At 44.3% G+C, this 18591-nt stretch overlaps 1 protein-coding gene across 1 annotated transcript in view; it reads left to right on the top strand.

Annotated features, from left to right (window-relative positions):
* WIPI2 (WD repeat domain, phosphoinositide interacting 2) overlaps nt 1–18591 on the top strand; it is a gene marked incomplete in the record, with an annotated part of 1162476 nt that overhangs the window by 278630 nt on the left and 865255 nt on the right. The window contains 1 exon segment of the mRNA XM_044089486.1: nt 8828–8997. Within this exon segment, the coding sequence (XP_043945421.1) occupies nt 8828–8997 (170 nt within the window).

Genomic DNA, 18591 nt, shown 5'->3' with positions numbered 1-18591 from the left:
AATGAGAGGCGAATTCAAACAAAGAGATGAAAGGTTAATATTTGCAGCCCAAGATAGTGGGCTATGTATACATTGGTTTACAAAGTCCATTGAACATGTGGGGAAAAACATGTAGGATATGTTGTTGTCCTATCTCGCCTTCATTCTTACTTGGATGGGTGGGTTCTGAGCTGATCCTCCGCTTCGACTCGGCTGAAAACACAGCTGGAAGTCTCAGACTTGGCTCGTGAGAGGTAAATATCCCATGATGCAGTGGTGCAACTCTCCAGATCTCGTTTGCCGCTTTACGAGGTTGGATGTGGTTTTCTTGGCTGTGACTATGTTTTTTGTCTTTTTACGATTTACTAGCTTAAACTTTTAAGATTCATATATTAGTAGTATTTTTGTGTGCTTAAATAGTTAGATTTAGCGTGTAGCTTACTTTATCCCCATTCTGCTATTATGTGCTGTTATTTTTTGCAGGCCTACATTTGTATCCCATAGTTAATTATTGTAGTGGTGTCTTATTAGAATACCTGCAGTGTTGTGTGTTGTTTTTAGTCTACACTCGTAGTTTGCTAGTTTGTCATTTAGCTCGTTTAAATTAGAGAGCTAATTGCCCGTTTTAGTTAGAGGGCTTGTAGTGTTATTGTTGGTGTGTTCTATCTTTTGGTATATAGGTCCTTTTTATGTAAGAGGTCCTAGTGCTTGCTTTTAGTCAAGCGCAAGTTAGTTTCCAAATATATCCATAATATTTCTTAGATGTGCAGTGTTTGTTAGGTTAGTGTGTGTTTATATATCTAGCAGTGTACTGAGTTATTTGCTAATTGTAATCCTTTTGGGAACTTCTTTCTTCTAATCATGTCTAAAGACACCAGGGAGAAAGAGCATAAGCCTTCGGGCTTCAGAAATGTACCCAGAAAGTGTCAGTTACAGATGAACATGTCATTTGTGTATATTGTCTAGGGGCTATATATCTACAGGAGAATTGCACTTTCTGCCACTCCTTTAGTACACGTGTTACAGGAGAGGAGAAACAAATTGATTGTTAAGGGACTCTTAAAGCCAAGCTTTGAGGAAGCTGTGCAGAGTGCTTCTTCTTCATCCTCTTCTTCTTCTAAGAGGGACACACCATCCAGAAGGCTGTCTCCTGTCTCTTCAGGTAAGTCTGAGCCCCCAGAAAAATTATCAGAAGTTTCTAAACCATCTACCTCTTCGGCTCCACAGGCCTCTGAACCGATGGAGGTCATCATTATTGACAAGCCTGGTTCTTTGGCCCCAAGGTCTTTGGAGCCGCAAGATACCATGTCTCTGAGCCGGTCCATTGACATTCCACTGGTCCTCCCCTACCTTGAGATCTCCCATTTTAGAGAGATCTCGTTCACCTTCTCTGTCCTCCAGGTCCACTAGGAGCCTGTCTGTTGATGACGTGGAGTGGATGGTGCGCAGACTCTTGAAGTCGCCAGCGCTAGCTGAATTGTTCTAGGCTCCGACCCATCAGGTCTCGGAGCCTTCCAAGATTCTTGCATCCACTGTTCCTCCTCTGAGCCAGGCTGGATCTTTGGAGCCGGAGTGCCTGGTACCACTTACTGTAGAACTGTCTGTTCCAGGACCCCCTTCGGAGATTACGGAACTGACATTTGCTCCATTACGGAACTGACATCTGCTCTGACACCCTCGTCGCCGTCCGGGGTGTCTGGAAGCTGGGGTTCTCCGGTTGGCCCCGAGGGGGGCAGTTGGACCCGAACTTCTTCGGTACCGACCCTACCCCTCGGTCTATAGGCTCGGATGAGCTCGGCTCCTTCATTGGCCACGGAGCCAGTCTCTCTGGGGCTGGGGGTGTCCTCTGTCTCCTCAGAGCTGGATATATCCTCGGAACCAGTGGGATCTGCTTTCGAGCTGATGAGGAGTGTGCTGTTCCCCTCTACAGCTCTACATAGAGATACCGGCATTTGTCCCCCTAAGGCACCGGCTACTGTCTCGGCACCACCCCATCCAGAGGACAGCAGAGATCCAGAGCCTCTGGAACCCCCATTGGGTGAATCCCGGTCTTCCAAGGCCTCCCCAGAATACCCTTCTGAGGCGCCCCCTCAAAAGAGGACATGCAAGAGGAAGCATATAGACTCTCCTGATGAGTCCGTCACCTCAGACACTGACCTCAAGGAATCAGAAGGGTCCTCATGGTCGTCATCTGATAATATCTCATTTACATATATCCTGGAGATCCTAAAGCAAAGAGGCAGCTGGAAAAGCATCACCCCTACTGATGAGGAGTTGGTGTACCTGAAGGCCTTTGGATCTCAACATTCAACTTCCTGGGTGTCCCCACCTTTTGATGAACTAATGGACTTGGTCAGTCAAAAGGCGTGGGAGTCACCTGACACTATGGAACCAGTCCCTCGCAGGCCAAACAAGTTTTTGTCAGCCCCTACTGGAAAAGATTTTCTAACAAAGGGTGTACCTGTAGATGCTATGGTGGTGGCAGCAGCCACCAAGAAGGAACTTGCTGAGACATCCTCATCTGTTCATCATCCGAACAAAGATTCTCAAACGATGGACAGATATGGAAGGCATGTCTTTTCGTCAGTGACTTTTACACTCCGATCGCTGAACTTAACCTTACACACTTGACAAGGCTGCAAAGAGATCCCCTGAAAGAGCTAGGAGATACTCTGCAAGGTTCATTAGCTGCAGGGGTGACTGGGAAAGTCTCCTCCCAACTATTCACCTTAAATTCTGTCGTCACCTCCTCCATGAGACTGATGTCTTATGCAGCGGATGGAGCGAGTAGGGCAGCGGGTTCAGGAGTTTCCTTGAGGAGTCACTCCTGGATGCGCTTGTGTAATTTTGTGGAACCTTTTAAGTCTACCTTTACTAAAGCCACCTTTGATGGTTCCTCACTTTTTGGATCCAAAGTAAAAGACACCCTCACCAGATGCGAGCAGGAAGGGAAAACTCTCTCTGCCGTTGGAGTATGTTTTTCTGTACCTTCAAGACCTTAACCTAAAGGTCAGAAAAGTGGATAAATGTGGTTCAAAAAATCCCAGGGAGTTTTCCAAGACGCACGTGGTGAATCCTTCCTCAGGGGCAGAGGGGGAGGCAGCAATGGTAGACATCCTAGAGGCAGAGGGGGTCCGTAAAACCAGGATGACCGTGATTCCTTTTGTAGTCATCCCTATCGATGCTCCTGAAAGGAGGCTCGCCTGCTCTACTCTGGAGTCGGTCTTGGAAAGTTTGTTTTTGTACCCAGAAGTCTGGCAAAGTATCACAAAAGACAAGTGGGTACAAAGCATAATATCCAGAGGATATTCCATTCCCTTTTGCCACCCTGTCCCACAAATCAGAACAATCCCAGATGTTCCACCCAATCTAAGGGAGCAAGCAACTATACAAATCCAAAAGTTGCTGGACAAAATAGTCATCCAAGAAGTCCCCGCAGACCAAATATGATTTGTAACTTGCTCAAGATTCTTTTTGGTACCAAAAAGAACAGGGGACTGGAGACCCATATTGGATCTCCGCAAGTTAAACGAATCTGTCAAAAAGTCAAAATTCCGAATGGTGACACTGCAGTCAATACTTCCCTTCTTAGGGAAAGAAGATTGGATGTGCTCAGTAGACCTCCAAGATGCGTACTACCACATAAAAATGGACAGAGCATCAAGGAGTCACTTAAGCTTCTGGCTGGGAGCCAGTCATTATCAGTTCGGAGCTCTGCCCTTTGGTCTCACTACAGCCCCCAGAATGTTCACCAAGTGCATGGCAGTAGTAATGGCTCACTTGAGACATCTTGGATTCCAAGTGTTTCCATATCTGGACGACTGGCTCCTAACTGCCACCACCAAGCATCTACTCCAACAAGCCAGGGATGCGACATTGGAAATCTGTGCTCAGTTAGGCATAACAGTCAATTTACAAAAATCTGCCTTGTTGCCCTGTTAACATTATTACCTTCATAGGTGCACACATAGACACTGTTCCCATAATGGCACGTTTTCCAGCAGACAGACTTTCAGCCCTCAGACAGCAAATACGTCACCTTCTTCCAGTCCTCAGACAGCAAATACTTCACCTTCTTCCAAAGGACAGGATAAAGGCAAAGGTAGTTCTGAAACTTACAGGGACAATGGCTTCAGCCATAACACTAGTTCCTCTCTCCAAAATGCATATGAGAATCCTTCAATGGCTCCTGTTCTCCCAATGGTTGGCTCCTGTTCTCCCAATGGTTGCTTCAAGAACTTCCTGTGTCCCACCTGATCAGAGTAACGGAGTCTTGCAAAAAGGACCTACGGTGGTGGATCCAGTCCAACCATGTGACTTTTGGGAGACCCTTTATTCCACAACAGCCTGTTGCTACAGTGACAACGGACGCTGCCCAGATAGGGTGGGGGGGCATTATCTGGGAAGGACGGTCCAAGGTATATGGCAGGACCACAAGGCCCACTTGCATATCAGTGTTCTAGAGATGAGAGCAGTGTTTCTGGCATTGCAAGCACTCCACGACTCTGTTCCACTGAGGACGATTGCTATACAGTCAGACAATATGTTGGTGGTTTGGTACATAAATGAGGAGGAACCAAATTATGTCCACTTTGTCACAAGGCTCTGAGAGTTTGGCAATGGGCAATTTCTTCCCAATGCTTTCTACTAGCAATGCACATCCCAGGGAAATCCAACGTGATAGCCGACAAGCTTAGCAGGGGCAGTATTAATGCGTCAGGAGTGGTCTCTGGATCAGAACACAACAGAAAAGATTTTCCTGAAATGGGGTCAGCCTTGCTGCAATCTTTTTGTCACTCCCATGAATGCCAAGTGCAGCAGCTACTTTGCCCTAATTCCCCCTCTGGGGGAGACACCGATCGGTGCACTTTTACATGATTGGCCCTCAGGACTTCTTTATGCCTTCCCCCCATTTCCCCTCCTACCCAAAGTCATCCAGAAAGCAACATCCTTGGGAAGCAGGATGATTCTCATTGCCCCATATTGGCCTCGGCAGATTTGGTTCCCCTTCCTCTGGCCTCATCTTCAGGAGAAGCTGTGGGCTCTGGACCTAGTTCCAGACCTTCTGACACATATGTCAGGAGCACTTCATCCTTCTCTCCACACCCTCAACTTGACAGCATGGCTGCTCCACTTCCCAATTTAGTTAGTCTTCAAAATGTCACTCCATCAGTCAAACACATATTGATGTCCTCTCATAAAGTTTCTACTTGAAAACTATACACTAGCAAGTGGAAAAGATTTTCTCACTGGGCCCAAAAATAGAAACATTGACCCTTTTTCTGCGCCTCTTCAATCCATTTTAGAATTCCTGGCAGAACTCTTCCAGCAAGGCTTGGCTGCAGCGACTGTTAGGGTCCAGCTGGCTGCAATTTCGAATTTCCACATTGGTGACCATTCCTCAAACTTAATGTCACAGAGGTTGTGTTTGTGTAAAACATTTCTAAAAGGCACTTCCTTATTGAGACCTCCTTTTAAGGAACCACTTCCTCCTTGGGATTTAAATTTTGTCCCATCTCAACTTACATTGCCACCGTTCAAGCCTTCTTCATCTTGTGACCTCAAATTTCTTTCCTGGAAGACCATTTTTCTAGTAGCCATAACATCTGCCAGAAAAGTCTCAGAGTTGCAAGCACTGTCATTCAGACCTCCATATCTGGTCTTTCATAAGGATAGGGTATCGTTATGTACTAATCCATGTTTTTCCCGCTGTGCCGATCCCTAATGAGAGACACCGAAAGACATTGCTTTTACCAGAGATACTACAACTGGCAGTTTTTCAAACAGTAGCAATTTTTTTCATGAAGCCTTCTAAAGCTGCTGTTTATTTTTCATCATCAGCCGATCTTCCACTGTGATCCCCCCTTGCTTTATCTCGAAGATTTTTTAATTAGCAAAATAAATTGTCTAATGTTGATGGGGCCCACAGAGAATTGTATACATCCTGAGAGGGGCCCACAGAGAATTGTATACATCCTGAGAGAGGACTGTCCTCTGTCCTTGGAGATTATTTGATGGTGGCAGTCTTCCTGCCTTTATTCACTACAAGAGAGCCTGTTGAAAGATATAGCACTTGCCATATATATGAGTGTCTTCTGCGGTGTGTGGTTATTGTCTTTACCTCATTACCTTAAGTTTGGACATGTCCTTGTTTATCTTGATACTGTGTACTTTATGTAGTCTGGAAGTCTATTATTTTACTCCCTTGTTTTTTTTTACCTGTTGGGCGTGTACTGTCCCAGGTTTCATGGAGATTAGAATTGGGGAGCATGGAGCTGGACACATCTTCCTTGATCTGGTATATCTTGCCAGAAAGTGCATAGGAAGGAAATTTACATGACCTTTGATCATAGGAGCTTGAGAAATCAAGAACGTCTCACCAGAAGAGAGGGTCGCTTGAAGAGTAGATCACACTTGTTTCCTTTCTTAATTTTGTAGAGGTGTGTGTAAACATTGTTCTTTTTATGCTTTTCTTTTGAGTACTGCTGTGTTTCACCATGTTGCTCAGTTCCAACAGCTCATCTTAGATTGAAGAAACATTTTGTTTGTTTATTTTTGTTTAATGTATTCATTTATTTATGTACATATTTATATTGGATTTTAACACACCATGCTGCATTGCATGAAGTTCATAGTTTATTATTTTCACATCACTGCTTCTGTTTGTGACTGTCATGCATGCAGGGGTGTGCACTAGTTGTTTATCTGAAATTGTATATTTTTGTAAGAGATAAAGATATAGATTATCAATATAACCAGCAGCACTTTGATCTAACTTCAGGATGGCCTGTTTTGTATTCCTAATTTCATACCTAGATTTTTTTCCCATTGTGGGACTGCCCTTTGTTACATGATACTCTGTTCCAATATGAGTGAGGAATAAATCACTTTTACAAAGGACACCTTGAGAGCTGTTCTGTTAGTACTTGCGTGGCAATTACTTTATTTCATTATTTATTTATTTATTGGCATTTGATTACTGGGCTAAGATGGTGTCCCAAGTAGTTGGCACCAAATCTGGAGTTCTAACTGTAACTGCTTTAATTGCAAACTTGATATTTGACTGTAATCAGTACAGTAAAAGTTTACTGAGAATGAAACAATTGATGTGCTGCTCTGCTTTGAGGTACTGCTTGTTCAGCATTACTTGCCCTGATAAAGGCTGGATCAGTAGACATGGCATAGACTTGAGTTTGATTTGACACACACCCATTTTCTTAAGTTTGCAGGATATGATTTAGTCCAGTCTTGGTAAGCAGGGCACAGTCTCTCCAGCCAGTGTAGATTGCATTGAATGTTTACAGTCACAGAGCTATGGTGATTGCTCCCATTGTCAAATCAGTGTGGTTAGTGGTTTAAATTGGAAGTATTTTGGTTCTTGGAGGGAAAGATGTGTTGCTCTAAAGGGCAGAAGTCATTTGAAAAGATTAATATAATTTCAAACACTAAATAAAAATGTAGTGCATGGAGTGCCTTAATGTCAATCCAATATCGTCAGAAAGATAAACTTAAGTACTTCTCTACCATGTGACCTGATTATATTGGCGTGTGTGTGTGTGTGTGTGTGTGTGTGTGTGTGTGTGTGTGTGTGTGTGTGTGTGTGTGTGTGTGTGTGAGAGAGAGAGAGAATTGTTGCACACTCCCCTAAGCAATGCTACAGTCTGGTTTCTTGGTAAAGTCTAACAATGGACAGTGCTGACCAGCAAAGAATAGCGGCAGAAGGTAAAAACAGGTATGTTTCTACATGCTGTCTTTGCTTTTCTACAGTCCGAGTTTTGTCATATTTTTGCTGTGCCCCTTGTAATATTTTTGATTTTTCTGTAAATCACTGAGGATTACAGTCTGTCATTATTGCCAGAATTGTAATGTTTCACACTTCTTATTGTTCATAAAATGCATATTGTTTCAAGGTCTGTTGTTTATTAACTTTTTAAGTGAATTAGAATACTTTTTGAAAAAGTCCCCAATTTTGATTATTTGTCCCCAGGAGTTCTTAAGCAGATAAGCTGAGAGGTCTGCTGTTGCCTGTTTGACAGTGGTCAATAAGTTCTTTCCAAGCCAGTGAAACACTTATTTTTTTTTTCTGTAACTGGTAGTACATGGAGCAAATAAAGCTCCATGCACAGTAAAGAATTATGGTCAGGTCTCTGATTGTAACCTTTTGTGTTCTCAACATAGATACCAAGATTCACCTCTCGAGCTTCATACTTGAGGTGAATTTTTTGGCATCTTATGCTCAAACATATACTCTGGTTATGATTGGAGACCTTAATATAATCCTCTATATTTTCGGACACTGATTAATTTGGTTACACTTTGTTTTCCAGGTTAGTCACACTAAGCTAGTGGCCCTTTTCAGGGGAGACCCAAGGTGGTATTCATACTGACTCAGGGCATGGGGAACTTCTACTCTTTCTCAGTAAGTGCCATGGGATCTTTTACATGCAGTTAAGTTACCACTAACTTGGGCTGATGAGGCCTCAGTTTAACAAGTGATCTGAAGGACAACACACCGAGGAGTGCAGCCCCCCCATGCCGCATTGCAGTGTCAGTATTGGAAAGATTAATCCAACTACTTGGTGTGGAATAGAACCTGCCTTGTCCTGATCTTCAGCATCAAAGGAAAATATGCTACCTGTTGAGCAAATGAGACTGCAGTAGTAACGGTATTAAATTCAGAGACTGTATTTTAGACTGTAAGTAGCAGGCACACTGAACAATTGGTTCCTAGTAACTGAATTGTTGGAAAAGATGTATCTGTTGTTTGTTTTGTACTTAAAGCTATTCTAAACTAATTTTATTTTTTAGAACTGCTCTGGATTAATCCTATATATATATTTTTTTGAAGCTGACACAGAGGATGTGTGTATTGTGGAGCGTCTTTTTTCCAGCAGTCTTGTTGCCATTGTTAGCCTTAAAGCACCACGCAAGTTGAAGGTGTGTCACTTTAAGAAAGGGACAGAAATCTGCAATTACAGCTACTCTAACACAATACTGGCTGTTAAACTGAATCGACAGGTATGTAATTCCAGATTGAATGAAAAACTAGTGTATAAGACTGTTGTTACCAGTCATCTTAACCTATGTTTAACAGATGTGGTTTTCTGTTTGGAATTTGTAGTTATCAGTTGCTGAAGACTGTGGCATTTTAAAGCATCATCTTATTTTTCTTGGAGTAGAGTGACTGAGAAATGAAAAGCAGTTTTGTTGCTTTAACTACACTGAAATCTAAAACTGAAGCACAGTTTAACACAGATTGGCAAGACATCTTTTCATTTGTAGGAATCCTCACTGAATGGATATAGCTGCCTTAGCTTTACTCCATTGCAAAAGTTGCTCTTTTGTAACAACTAACTTCTGTTTCTTGATAGGTATTGTAGAACTTACAGCTGCACTGGCTAAATTTCCGTTTCTTGAGCTGACAGTGCTGAGAGAGCTTGTTAAGTTATTTGTTTAATTAGGTAAGTTATTCAACTGGGGGAACCACTGTTTCATTAGAGATCCAGGGAGGAAAGCTCCAGGACATTGTTTTTCACTTGTATTACTGGTGCATAAGAAGCATTGAACGATATGACTTTGGGGACTCTCTTCAATTGTGCCGCATGTGGGGGTTATCCTTTTGAACTAATCCAAATTCAGCTTTTATATTTTGAGAAGTTTTTGCGCTTGGGATGTGGAATTGTGACAAGCCACTCCCTTTGTCTAAGTGCAGTTGTCCATTGTACCTGCGGGCTTTATTATTTTTTAATGTTTCCACAGTTTGAATCTCAGTACTTGCTGACATTTGTAAAAGCTCCTGTATTTGGGTGTTCTTTAGTCTTAAAGTTCTTCCCAGCAGTTGAAAGTTTGAATCCTGCAAATGTGGCCTGATGTTCGTGTTACACTGCTGCAGTCATTACACGTGGGTTATCCTGCCATCAGGCGGTCCCGCAGTCGGCCAGAGTTCCAAAGTCTTGGTCCGGCGTCGGTTGCTGTCGCCTCCTCCCTGACATCAGTGCGACTGGGGTATATAAGATGCAGCCGATGCCATTTTCTTCAGTCTTTCTTGCCGCGCGGTGCCCGAAACAAAAGCAGTTCGCAAGTGCTGGTCAGCCGTCTCCTGAGATTTTCATTCCGAATCCAGAACCAAAGTCTTCTACAAAGCTAAGTACCCCGTTAGGGAAACTTTTTCTTGCCTCGGACTGATGTCAGTAAAAGTTAATAACTGTATTTCTTGTGGGAAGCAAATACCTCATAAGGATTTCCATTCCTATTGTATCCCATGCCTAGGCCCTGACCACGATGTTACGGGTTGCCGGTTTTGTGCTAGGTTTAACAAGCGCACTGTTAAACATCGGTTTGATTTTGCCCGACATTATTTTGGTAGAAAATTCAATTATAACATGCCATCGGAACTTCCGACGACCGGAATACACAAAAGCGCAAAGACACGGATAGGCATCCGAGGCCCAAAACTGACTATGAAGCCTCTTCTAGGACAGTCACCAGTTCTCCGGTTTTCAGCGAGGCGCCTTCGCAGCCCCTGACTACCGCTTCTGTAGAACCACAAGCCGCCTCTGACTCCCATGTGGAGATGGCTGGGCCGTCGGACACACAAGCTCTTCAGCATACCGAGACTAACCTTTCAGTGGGATCCGGAGCAGCTGAGCAACCCACAGCTACAGAGGGTAACTTTAGACCTACGCAATTGAGCATTAAACCCTCAGCTAAGTCTAAGCCTCCTTTAAAGTCAAAGAAACAATAACAGCATTCTCCAGGACAGGCCTCCATGCCTAAGAAACAAATGTTCAAAATGGCCGAAGACCTAATTACTCTGATCTGGGGGTCCCATCACCCCCCCCCTGATAAAAGGCCTAGACAGGATGCAGACTATGACTCATCCGACCAGGTGTCCATCTCTTCTGATTCATCCTCAGGCCTAGGATACTCTTTACCCCCTTATGAGGATTCTGATGCTGAGGAATCAGTTCCATCAGCCTCACCGCCTGAGGACTACTACTTTGGGGAAACCCTACATACCATGAGGGAGCATTTCCACTGGGAAGGCCAGGATTACTCAGAATCCAAGAAAAGACGCAGCTTCCTTTTTATTACCTCAACACAGACCCCTTGCTATTCCGCCAGTGTTAGATGTTGTGGATGATGTTTATACTGAATCCAGCTTAAATCCTGATTCCTTACCTCCAGCCCCTGTTAAACCTGACAGATACTACAGAGTCCCTGACTCACATACATTTCTGTATAAAAGCCCTGTTGCTGACCCTGAAACTATTTCTCAGGGACCCAAAGGAGTTAAGGCCTCATCAGCCAAGAATCCATTTCCCTCTGATAGAGATTCCAGAGCATTAGACAGACGTATACGTCTGCAACTGTTTCACATGCTAAAATATCAGCAATTTTTACTGTCTCAGTTAAAACAAAAAAAAATGCTTCCAGAATCAGATCCTCCTAATTTTGAAGAAATGCAGGATTTATTGCATGCAGCTGAACAAGTAGGAAAGCATACTTTGCAGTGTGGTTTTGATTCTCTAGAGGCCTCCTGCAGAGCAGCGTTACAGGCTCTGTCATTAGAAGACATGCTTGGTTAAAAGAACATACATTACCAGATCATGTTAAAGCAAAATTATTGGATGCACCTTTGCAGCAGGATGTGTTGGATTTAAGGCAGAAGAGGTATTAAAGAAAATGGAGGATAAGGCAAAATCTATGCAAACGGTGAAGGATTTCTTACAGGTTCAGCCTTCTAGATTTAGCAGAAACTGGCCAACTAAGAACTGGTCCTTTCCAATTACAGACAGACCTCAAAGGGGAAGTTACAGACGTCCAAGAGGTAGAGGTCAAACACAAGGTCCTGAGAGGCCTCGACAATGGGTTGCATCAGGCCAGAAAGAAGGGGTAAGACAGGCCACAACCATATAAAAAGCAGCTCCAATGACTTCCCACTACAGCTGCCAAACAAATCCTTCTTGGCAGCCCTCTTGGGAGGAAAACTGGCACTCTTCTTCCACAATTGGCAAATGATCATCAAAGACAAATGGTTTCTCAACATTGTATTTCAAGGTTACAGGTTCCACTTTCACACACTACCAAGGTTAAAAGGAATGCCAAATCTGCCACTAAATCAATGGGCAGAGGCTCAAAAACAAATTACAGCACTCATGGATATGAGAGCTATTCAAAAGGTACCATCACAGGAGCAAGGACAAGGATTTTACTCAAGACTCTTTCTGGTACCTAGAAAGGACAAAGCCTGGAGGCCCATTCTGGATCTTTCATCTCTAAACACTTACCTGGATGTTCCAAAATTCAAAATGTTGACATTACAGCAGCTTCTTCCCATGCTGGGCAGGAAAGCTTGGCTCGTGACTTTGAACCTCAAAGAGGCATACCTGCATGTCCTATCAGACAAAACTGCAGAAGATACCTCAGATTCATAGCTGGTTCAATGCACTACCAATTCTCTGCACTGACCTTTGGCTTATCTACTGCGCCCAGGGTCTTCATAAAGTGCCTGGCACCAGTAATTGCATTTTGCAGACAGAAAGGAATTCAGATTTATCCGTACCTGGACGACTGCCTGATTCAAGCAGAGAGCAAGGACATTCTTCTACAACATCTGGCGTTTGTAAAAAAGTTATTAAGTTGCCTGGGGTACACAGTAAATGAAAAGAAATCAAAACTAGTGCCCTCGCAAGAGATTATATTCCTGGGTGCCAGCTTGAACATAACGGCCGAGATGGCTTATCTCACGCCAGACAAACAAGGACAACTGACTCAGTACTTTCAATTGATGGCAACAAAGACCCAACTCCCTACAAGAAAAATTCTGCAGGCCTTGGGTTACATGGCATCCTGCATACTATTAATTCCATATGCCAGACTGCATATGAGGAAACTACAATGGTACCTAAAGAATGTATGGTCTCAGCACTGTCAAAGTTTGGAAACAGTTATACCACTAATCCCTTGCCTTCAACAGGAGTTTCAATGGTGGGCTCAAGCTTGTCACCTCAACAAGGGACAGTCTTTTACACAACCCACAGCCAGGCAAACACAACAATGCATCGGATTACGCCTACGGAGCACACATGGCAGGCAAATGTATTCAGGGCACGTGGACCGCAGAACAAAGGCATCTTCACATCAATCAAAAAGAGATGCTAGCTGTACAAAATGTGATTATAGCTTTCAAGGACCTGCTGCATCCAGGACAACTACTACTAAAGACAGACAACACCACAGTTATGGTACATAAACAAGCAAGGGGGCACTCACTCCTACCCCCTATGCAGACAAGCTAAGACCTTGTGGAAAACAGCTATGAACCTTCAAGTTCATCTGCAAGTGCAATTCCTGCCAGGAGAGAAAAAACACACTGGCAGACCACTTAAGCAGAAACATCATGGATCCCCACGAATGCGAGATGAATCCACAAATATTCAGAATGATAACACAGAAATGGTGGAGCCCAGACATATATCTGTTTGCATCCCCAATAAAGTGCCAGCTACAAAAATTCTGCACAAGGAGTTACCATCCACAAGCATGGAAAGTGGATGCCCTCTCATTCAGCTGGAAGAAAGCTTTCCCACCACTACCTCTCCTGCCAAAGGTACTCATAAAAGCCAGGCAGGAAGAGCCAAAGATGATCCTGATTGCACCAGACTGGCCACGCCAGCACTGGTACCCAATCTTAAGGAGCTTAGCACAAGAACCACCCTGGATTTTGCCTCAAATCCCACATCTGCTGACTCAACACGACAAACAAATACTACACAGCCAGCTAAAGACCTTAAACCTAGCTGCATGGAAGATTCCTTAGTCAAGCAAGCAATGCCTCTCTCCAAAGCTGTTATGGATGTTATTCTGGAGGCTAGAAGGCCTAGTACCAGGAAAGCCTATTCGGATAAATGGAAGAGATTCTATGCCTGGAACCAAGCTCACAGCCTTGACCCTCTTGTCCCAAACATTCCTCAGATACTTCAGTACTTAACTGAGATGCTGGACAAAGGACTTTCCTCATTTTCCACCAGGACAGGGTGTCTTTACGAACTAACCCTACTTTTATGCCAAAGGTGGTATCCAGTATGGCTTTATGCCAAAGGTGGTATCCAGTATGGCTCTAAACCAAACTATTCACCTGCCAACTTTTTATCCTAAACCACAGAATAAAGGAGAGAGACTACTGCACTCTTTGGACATTCACAGGCAGTTACGCTTCTACTTGGACAAAACCAAAGCATTCAGAAAATCTGAGCAATTATTGGTAGCATATGCTGCAGGAGCACAGGGAAAAGCCATTTCAAAACAGACTATTTCAAAATGGATAGGACATTGTATACGTTTCTGCTACACATACCATGGAAAACCTGTACCTAGCAGCATTAGATCTCACTCCACCAGGGCAACAGCCACTTCAACTGCCTACCTCAGAGGAGTACCTACCAAGGATATTTTGGAAGCAGCAACTTGGAGTTCTGTACACACCTTCACCAAGCATTACCATCTACCTCTATACTCTAAATCCAGAGCTGGCTTTGCCACTGCAGTGCTGCAGGGCCTTATAGCCACCCCTAATGCCTTATAGGACCAGCCACCCTTCCTCAGCTTTGGGATTCTACCCAAGTGTAATGACTGCAGCAGTGTAACACAATGAACATAGTACAGATGTTCATCGTGTTACACTGCTGCAGTCATCACACTTGGGTTATCCTGCCGTCAGGCGGTCCCGCAGTTGGCCAGAGTTCCAAAGTCTTGGTCCCGCGTCGGTTGCTGTCGCTTCTTCCCTGACGTCAGTGCGCCAGGGGTATATAAGATGCATCCGACACCATTTTCTTCAGTCTTTCTTGCCGCGCGGTGCCCGAAGCTGAAGCAGTTTGCAAGTGCCGGTCGGCCGACTCCTGAGATTTTCAAAGTCGAATTTCAGATCCGAAGTCTTCAATAAAGCTAAGTACCCCGTTGAGGAAACTTTTTTCTTGCCTCAGACCGATGTCAGAAAAAGTTAATTGTATTTCTTGTGGAAAGCAAATACCTCATAAGGACTTCCACTTTTACTGTATTCCATGTCTAGGCCCTGATCACGACGTCACTAGTTGTCGGTTTTGTGCTAGATTTAACAAACGTACTATTAAAAGGCATTTTGAATTTGCATTGCACTACTTTGTCCGAAGGTTCAATTATAAAATGCCGTCAGATCAACCGACGACCCCAATACCGAAAAAACGCAAGGATAAGGATAAAGACAGACATCCGAGGTCCAAAACCGACAATGAAGCCTCTTCTAGGCCAGTCGCCGGTTCGCCGATTCTCAGTGAGGCGCTTTCGCAGCCCCTGACACCTGCTACCTCAGAGCCACAGGCCGCCTCCGACTCCCACGTGGAGACAACTAGGCCTATGGAAACTCAAGATATTGGGCTTACGGAAACTAATCCCTCAGATGGGTCCGGAGCCGCTGAGCAGGCATCTGCTTCTGAGGGTGTTTTCAGACCTTCACAACTTACTATTAAAACTACAGCCAAGACAAAAGTACCACTAAAGACAAAGAAACAAGTACAGCATTCTCCTGGACAAGCCTCCATGCGTAAGAAACAGATGCTTAAAATGGCCGAAGACCTCATTACTTTAATCAGGGGTTCCCATCCCCCTCCTGAGAAAAGGCCTAGGCAGGATAACCGACTATGATTCCTCTGATCAGGTTTCCATTTCCTCTGATTCCTCTTCAGACCAGGGGTACTCACTACCCCCCTATGAGGACTCTGATGCTGAGGAATCTATCCCTTCAGCCTCTCCTCCTGAGGATTATTCTTTTGGGGAAACTTTACATACCATGAGGGAGCATTTCCATTGGGAAAGTCAGGATTACTCAGAATCTAAGGAAAGGCTCAGAGATTTCCTTCTATTGCCTCAGCACAGGCCCCTGGCTATTCCGCCTGTGCTAGATATTGTGGATGATATGTTCTCTGAATCCAGCTTATCTCCTGATTCCTTGCCCCCTGCACCAGCCAAGCCAGAAAGGTACTACAGAGTCCCTGACTCACAAGTTTCTTTATAAAAACCCTTCTGCTTATCCAGAAACTATTTCCCAGGGTCGAAAAGGGGTTAAGGCTTCCATTGCAAAAAATCCAGTACCCTCTGACAGAGATTCCAGAGCTTTGGATAGATTGGGGAAGAAAGTATACACATCTGCAACTTTAGCAGTAAGAGCTTTACATTGCCAGTTTCACTTGCTTAAGTACCAACAATATTTAATGGCTCAATTAAAACAGAAAATGCTTGCAAGCTCAGAAGCTCCTGATTGCAAAGAAATGCAGGATTTATTGCATGCGGTTGAACAGGTGGGAAAACATACTCTGCAATGTGGTTTTGATTCTCTAGAGGCCTCTTGTAGAGCCGCAGTTACAGGTTCAGTGAGTCGAAGGCATGCCTGGTTAAAAGAACAGAGTTTACCTGATCATGTTAAGGCAAAATTATTGGATGCTCCTTTACAGCATGATACCTTGTTTGATGTTAAGGCCGAAGAAGTGTTAAAGAAAATGGAGGATAAAGCTAAATCTATGCAAACAGTCAAGGATTTCTTACAGGTACAGCCACCTCGATTTAGCAGAAATTGGCCTACAAAAAATTGGTCCTTTCCAGTGTCAGACAGACCACAGAGAGGCAGATAAAGACGCCCAAGAGGCAGATCTCAACCCCAAGGCTCAAACAGACAATGACAGTGGGGAACCTCAACCCCACAAGGAGGTGAGGACAAGTCTCAACCTTACAGGAAACAGTCACAATGACTTTCCCCTTAGTACGCCAAGCACTTCCCTTTTGGAAGCCCCCTTGGGGGGAAAACTAACACTTTTTTCTCAAAACTGGCAATCACCCAAGACAAATGGGTTCTAAATATTGTGTCTCAAGGTTACAGGTTCCACTTTCATACTTTACCAAGGCTAGAAAGAATGCCAGACCTGCCACAAAATCAATGGGCAGAGGCACATAAACAAAATTCAGCCCTCATGGACATGAGAGCTATTCAAAAAGTACCACAGCAGGGACAAGGATTTTACTCAAGACTCTTCCTGGTCCCCAGAAAGGCCAAGGCCTGGAGGCCCATATTAGACCTTTCAATTCTAAATACCTACCTGGATATTCCGAAATTCAAAATGTTGACATTACAGCAGCTTCTACCCATGCTGGGCAAGAACGCTTGGCTTGTTACTCTGGGGCTCAAAGAGGCATACCTGCATGTCCCTATCAGACAAAATTGCAGAAGATACCTCAGATTCAAAGCTGGTACAATGCACTACCAATTCTCTGCACTGCCCTTTGGCTTATCTACTGCGCCCAGGGTCTTCACAAAGTGCCTGGCACCAGTAATTGCATTTTGCAGACAAAAAGTAATTCAAATATATCCATACCTGGACGACTGCTTCATTCGAGCAGAGACAAAGGGCAATGTTAAGTTGTCAATCTCGCCTTCATTCTTGCTGGATGGGTTCGGAGCCGAACCTCGGCTCCGACTCGGCCTAATACTAAAGCTCAAGAGCTATTTTTCACTGGCTCGAGGCTAAACTATGTCCCATAATGCTAGGCGTGATATACCCAGATCTCGTTTGCCGCTTCAGCTACGAGGCTGTGTTTTCACCGGCTTCAGGTCGTATTTTAAAAAATTTGTATCTATAGTTAGTTTTTTGATAGATTTTTTTCTCAGTAGTTTATTTAATTAGTATTTAGAGAGTAGCGACTAGTTTCCCTTCCTTTTTCTGTAGTTTTTCCCTACCTTTTTCCACCCTTAAGGTGGTCAGGCCTCTAACCCTCCCTTTAGTAGTTAGTACAGATTCCCCTTAGTGTGTGTGTGTGTGTGGGTTTTCTGTCTCATTTTTACTATTACTTTACTTAAATTTTTTCTTGAGTGTGTCTTTTTTGTGTGTTAATGTACGTGTTTAGACTCCTGTATCGACCCTGTGGTATCATGTCCAAGGATACCAAGGTATCGGGATTCAAGAAGTGTGACTCCTGCTGTCAGAAGATGTCTGTGACAGACGGTCACACTTCTTGTGTCTATTGTTTGGGCCCTTTGCACCTGCAGGACTCTTGTTCCATCTGTCACGCTTTTAGCCCTAGAGTCCTGCAGGAACGCAGAAATAAGCTCATTCTCAGAGGCTTATTAAAGCCTGAAGGTTCTCCATCCAAGCCTATGACTGGAAAAACTTCAAAGCCCACCAAATCGTCGGCTCCATGTTCGGAGCCGGCACTGAGCGGTCCTCCTTCTGCTTCATCGGTTCCGGCTGGAACCGATACATTGAGGCCTCAGTCGGCTCCGACTTTGGTGTCGGAGCCGTCCCCAAGTCGAAAGCACTCCAGGTCTCCTTCACTGGAGTCGGTCAGATCGGCTCCGAAATCCCCCTTGCTGTCGGATCGGAGCCATAGGTCTCACTCCTCTAGGTCTTCCAGGCTCTTGGACCATGACCTCGAGAGGGTAGTCAGTAGGCTTTTGAAGTCGCAGGCGCTGGCCCAATTATTGCATAGCCCGTCCCAACAGACAGGGGCTACCCCAACGCCTGTTCAAGTTCCTCCTCCGACTATTCCTTTGAGCTCGGAGCCGGAGGCCGTCGGGCTTGCTACCGT

Source organism: Protopterus annectens, chromosome 12.part0, assembly GCF_019279795.1.
Source record: "Protopterus annectens isolate FY-2018-M chromosome 12.part0, PAN1.0, whole genome shotgun sequence".
NCBI lineage: Eukaryota > Metazoa > Chordata > Ceratodontiformes > Protopteridae > Protopterus > Protopterus annectens.
The sequence above is the reverse complement of the archived record's forward strand: the minus strand, read 5'-3'. Positions and strand labels throughout refer to the sequence as shown.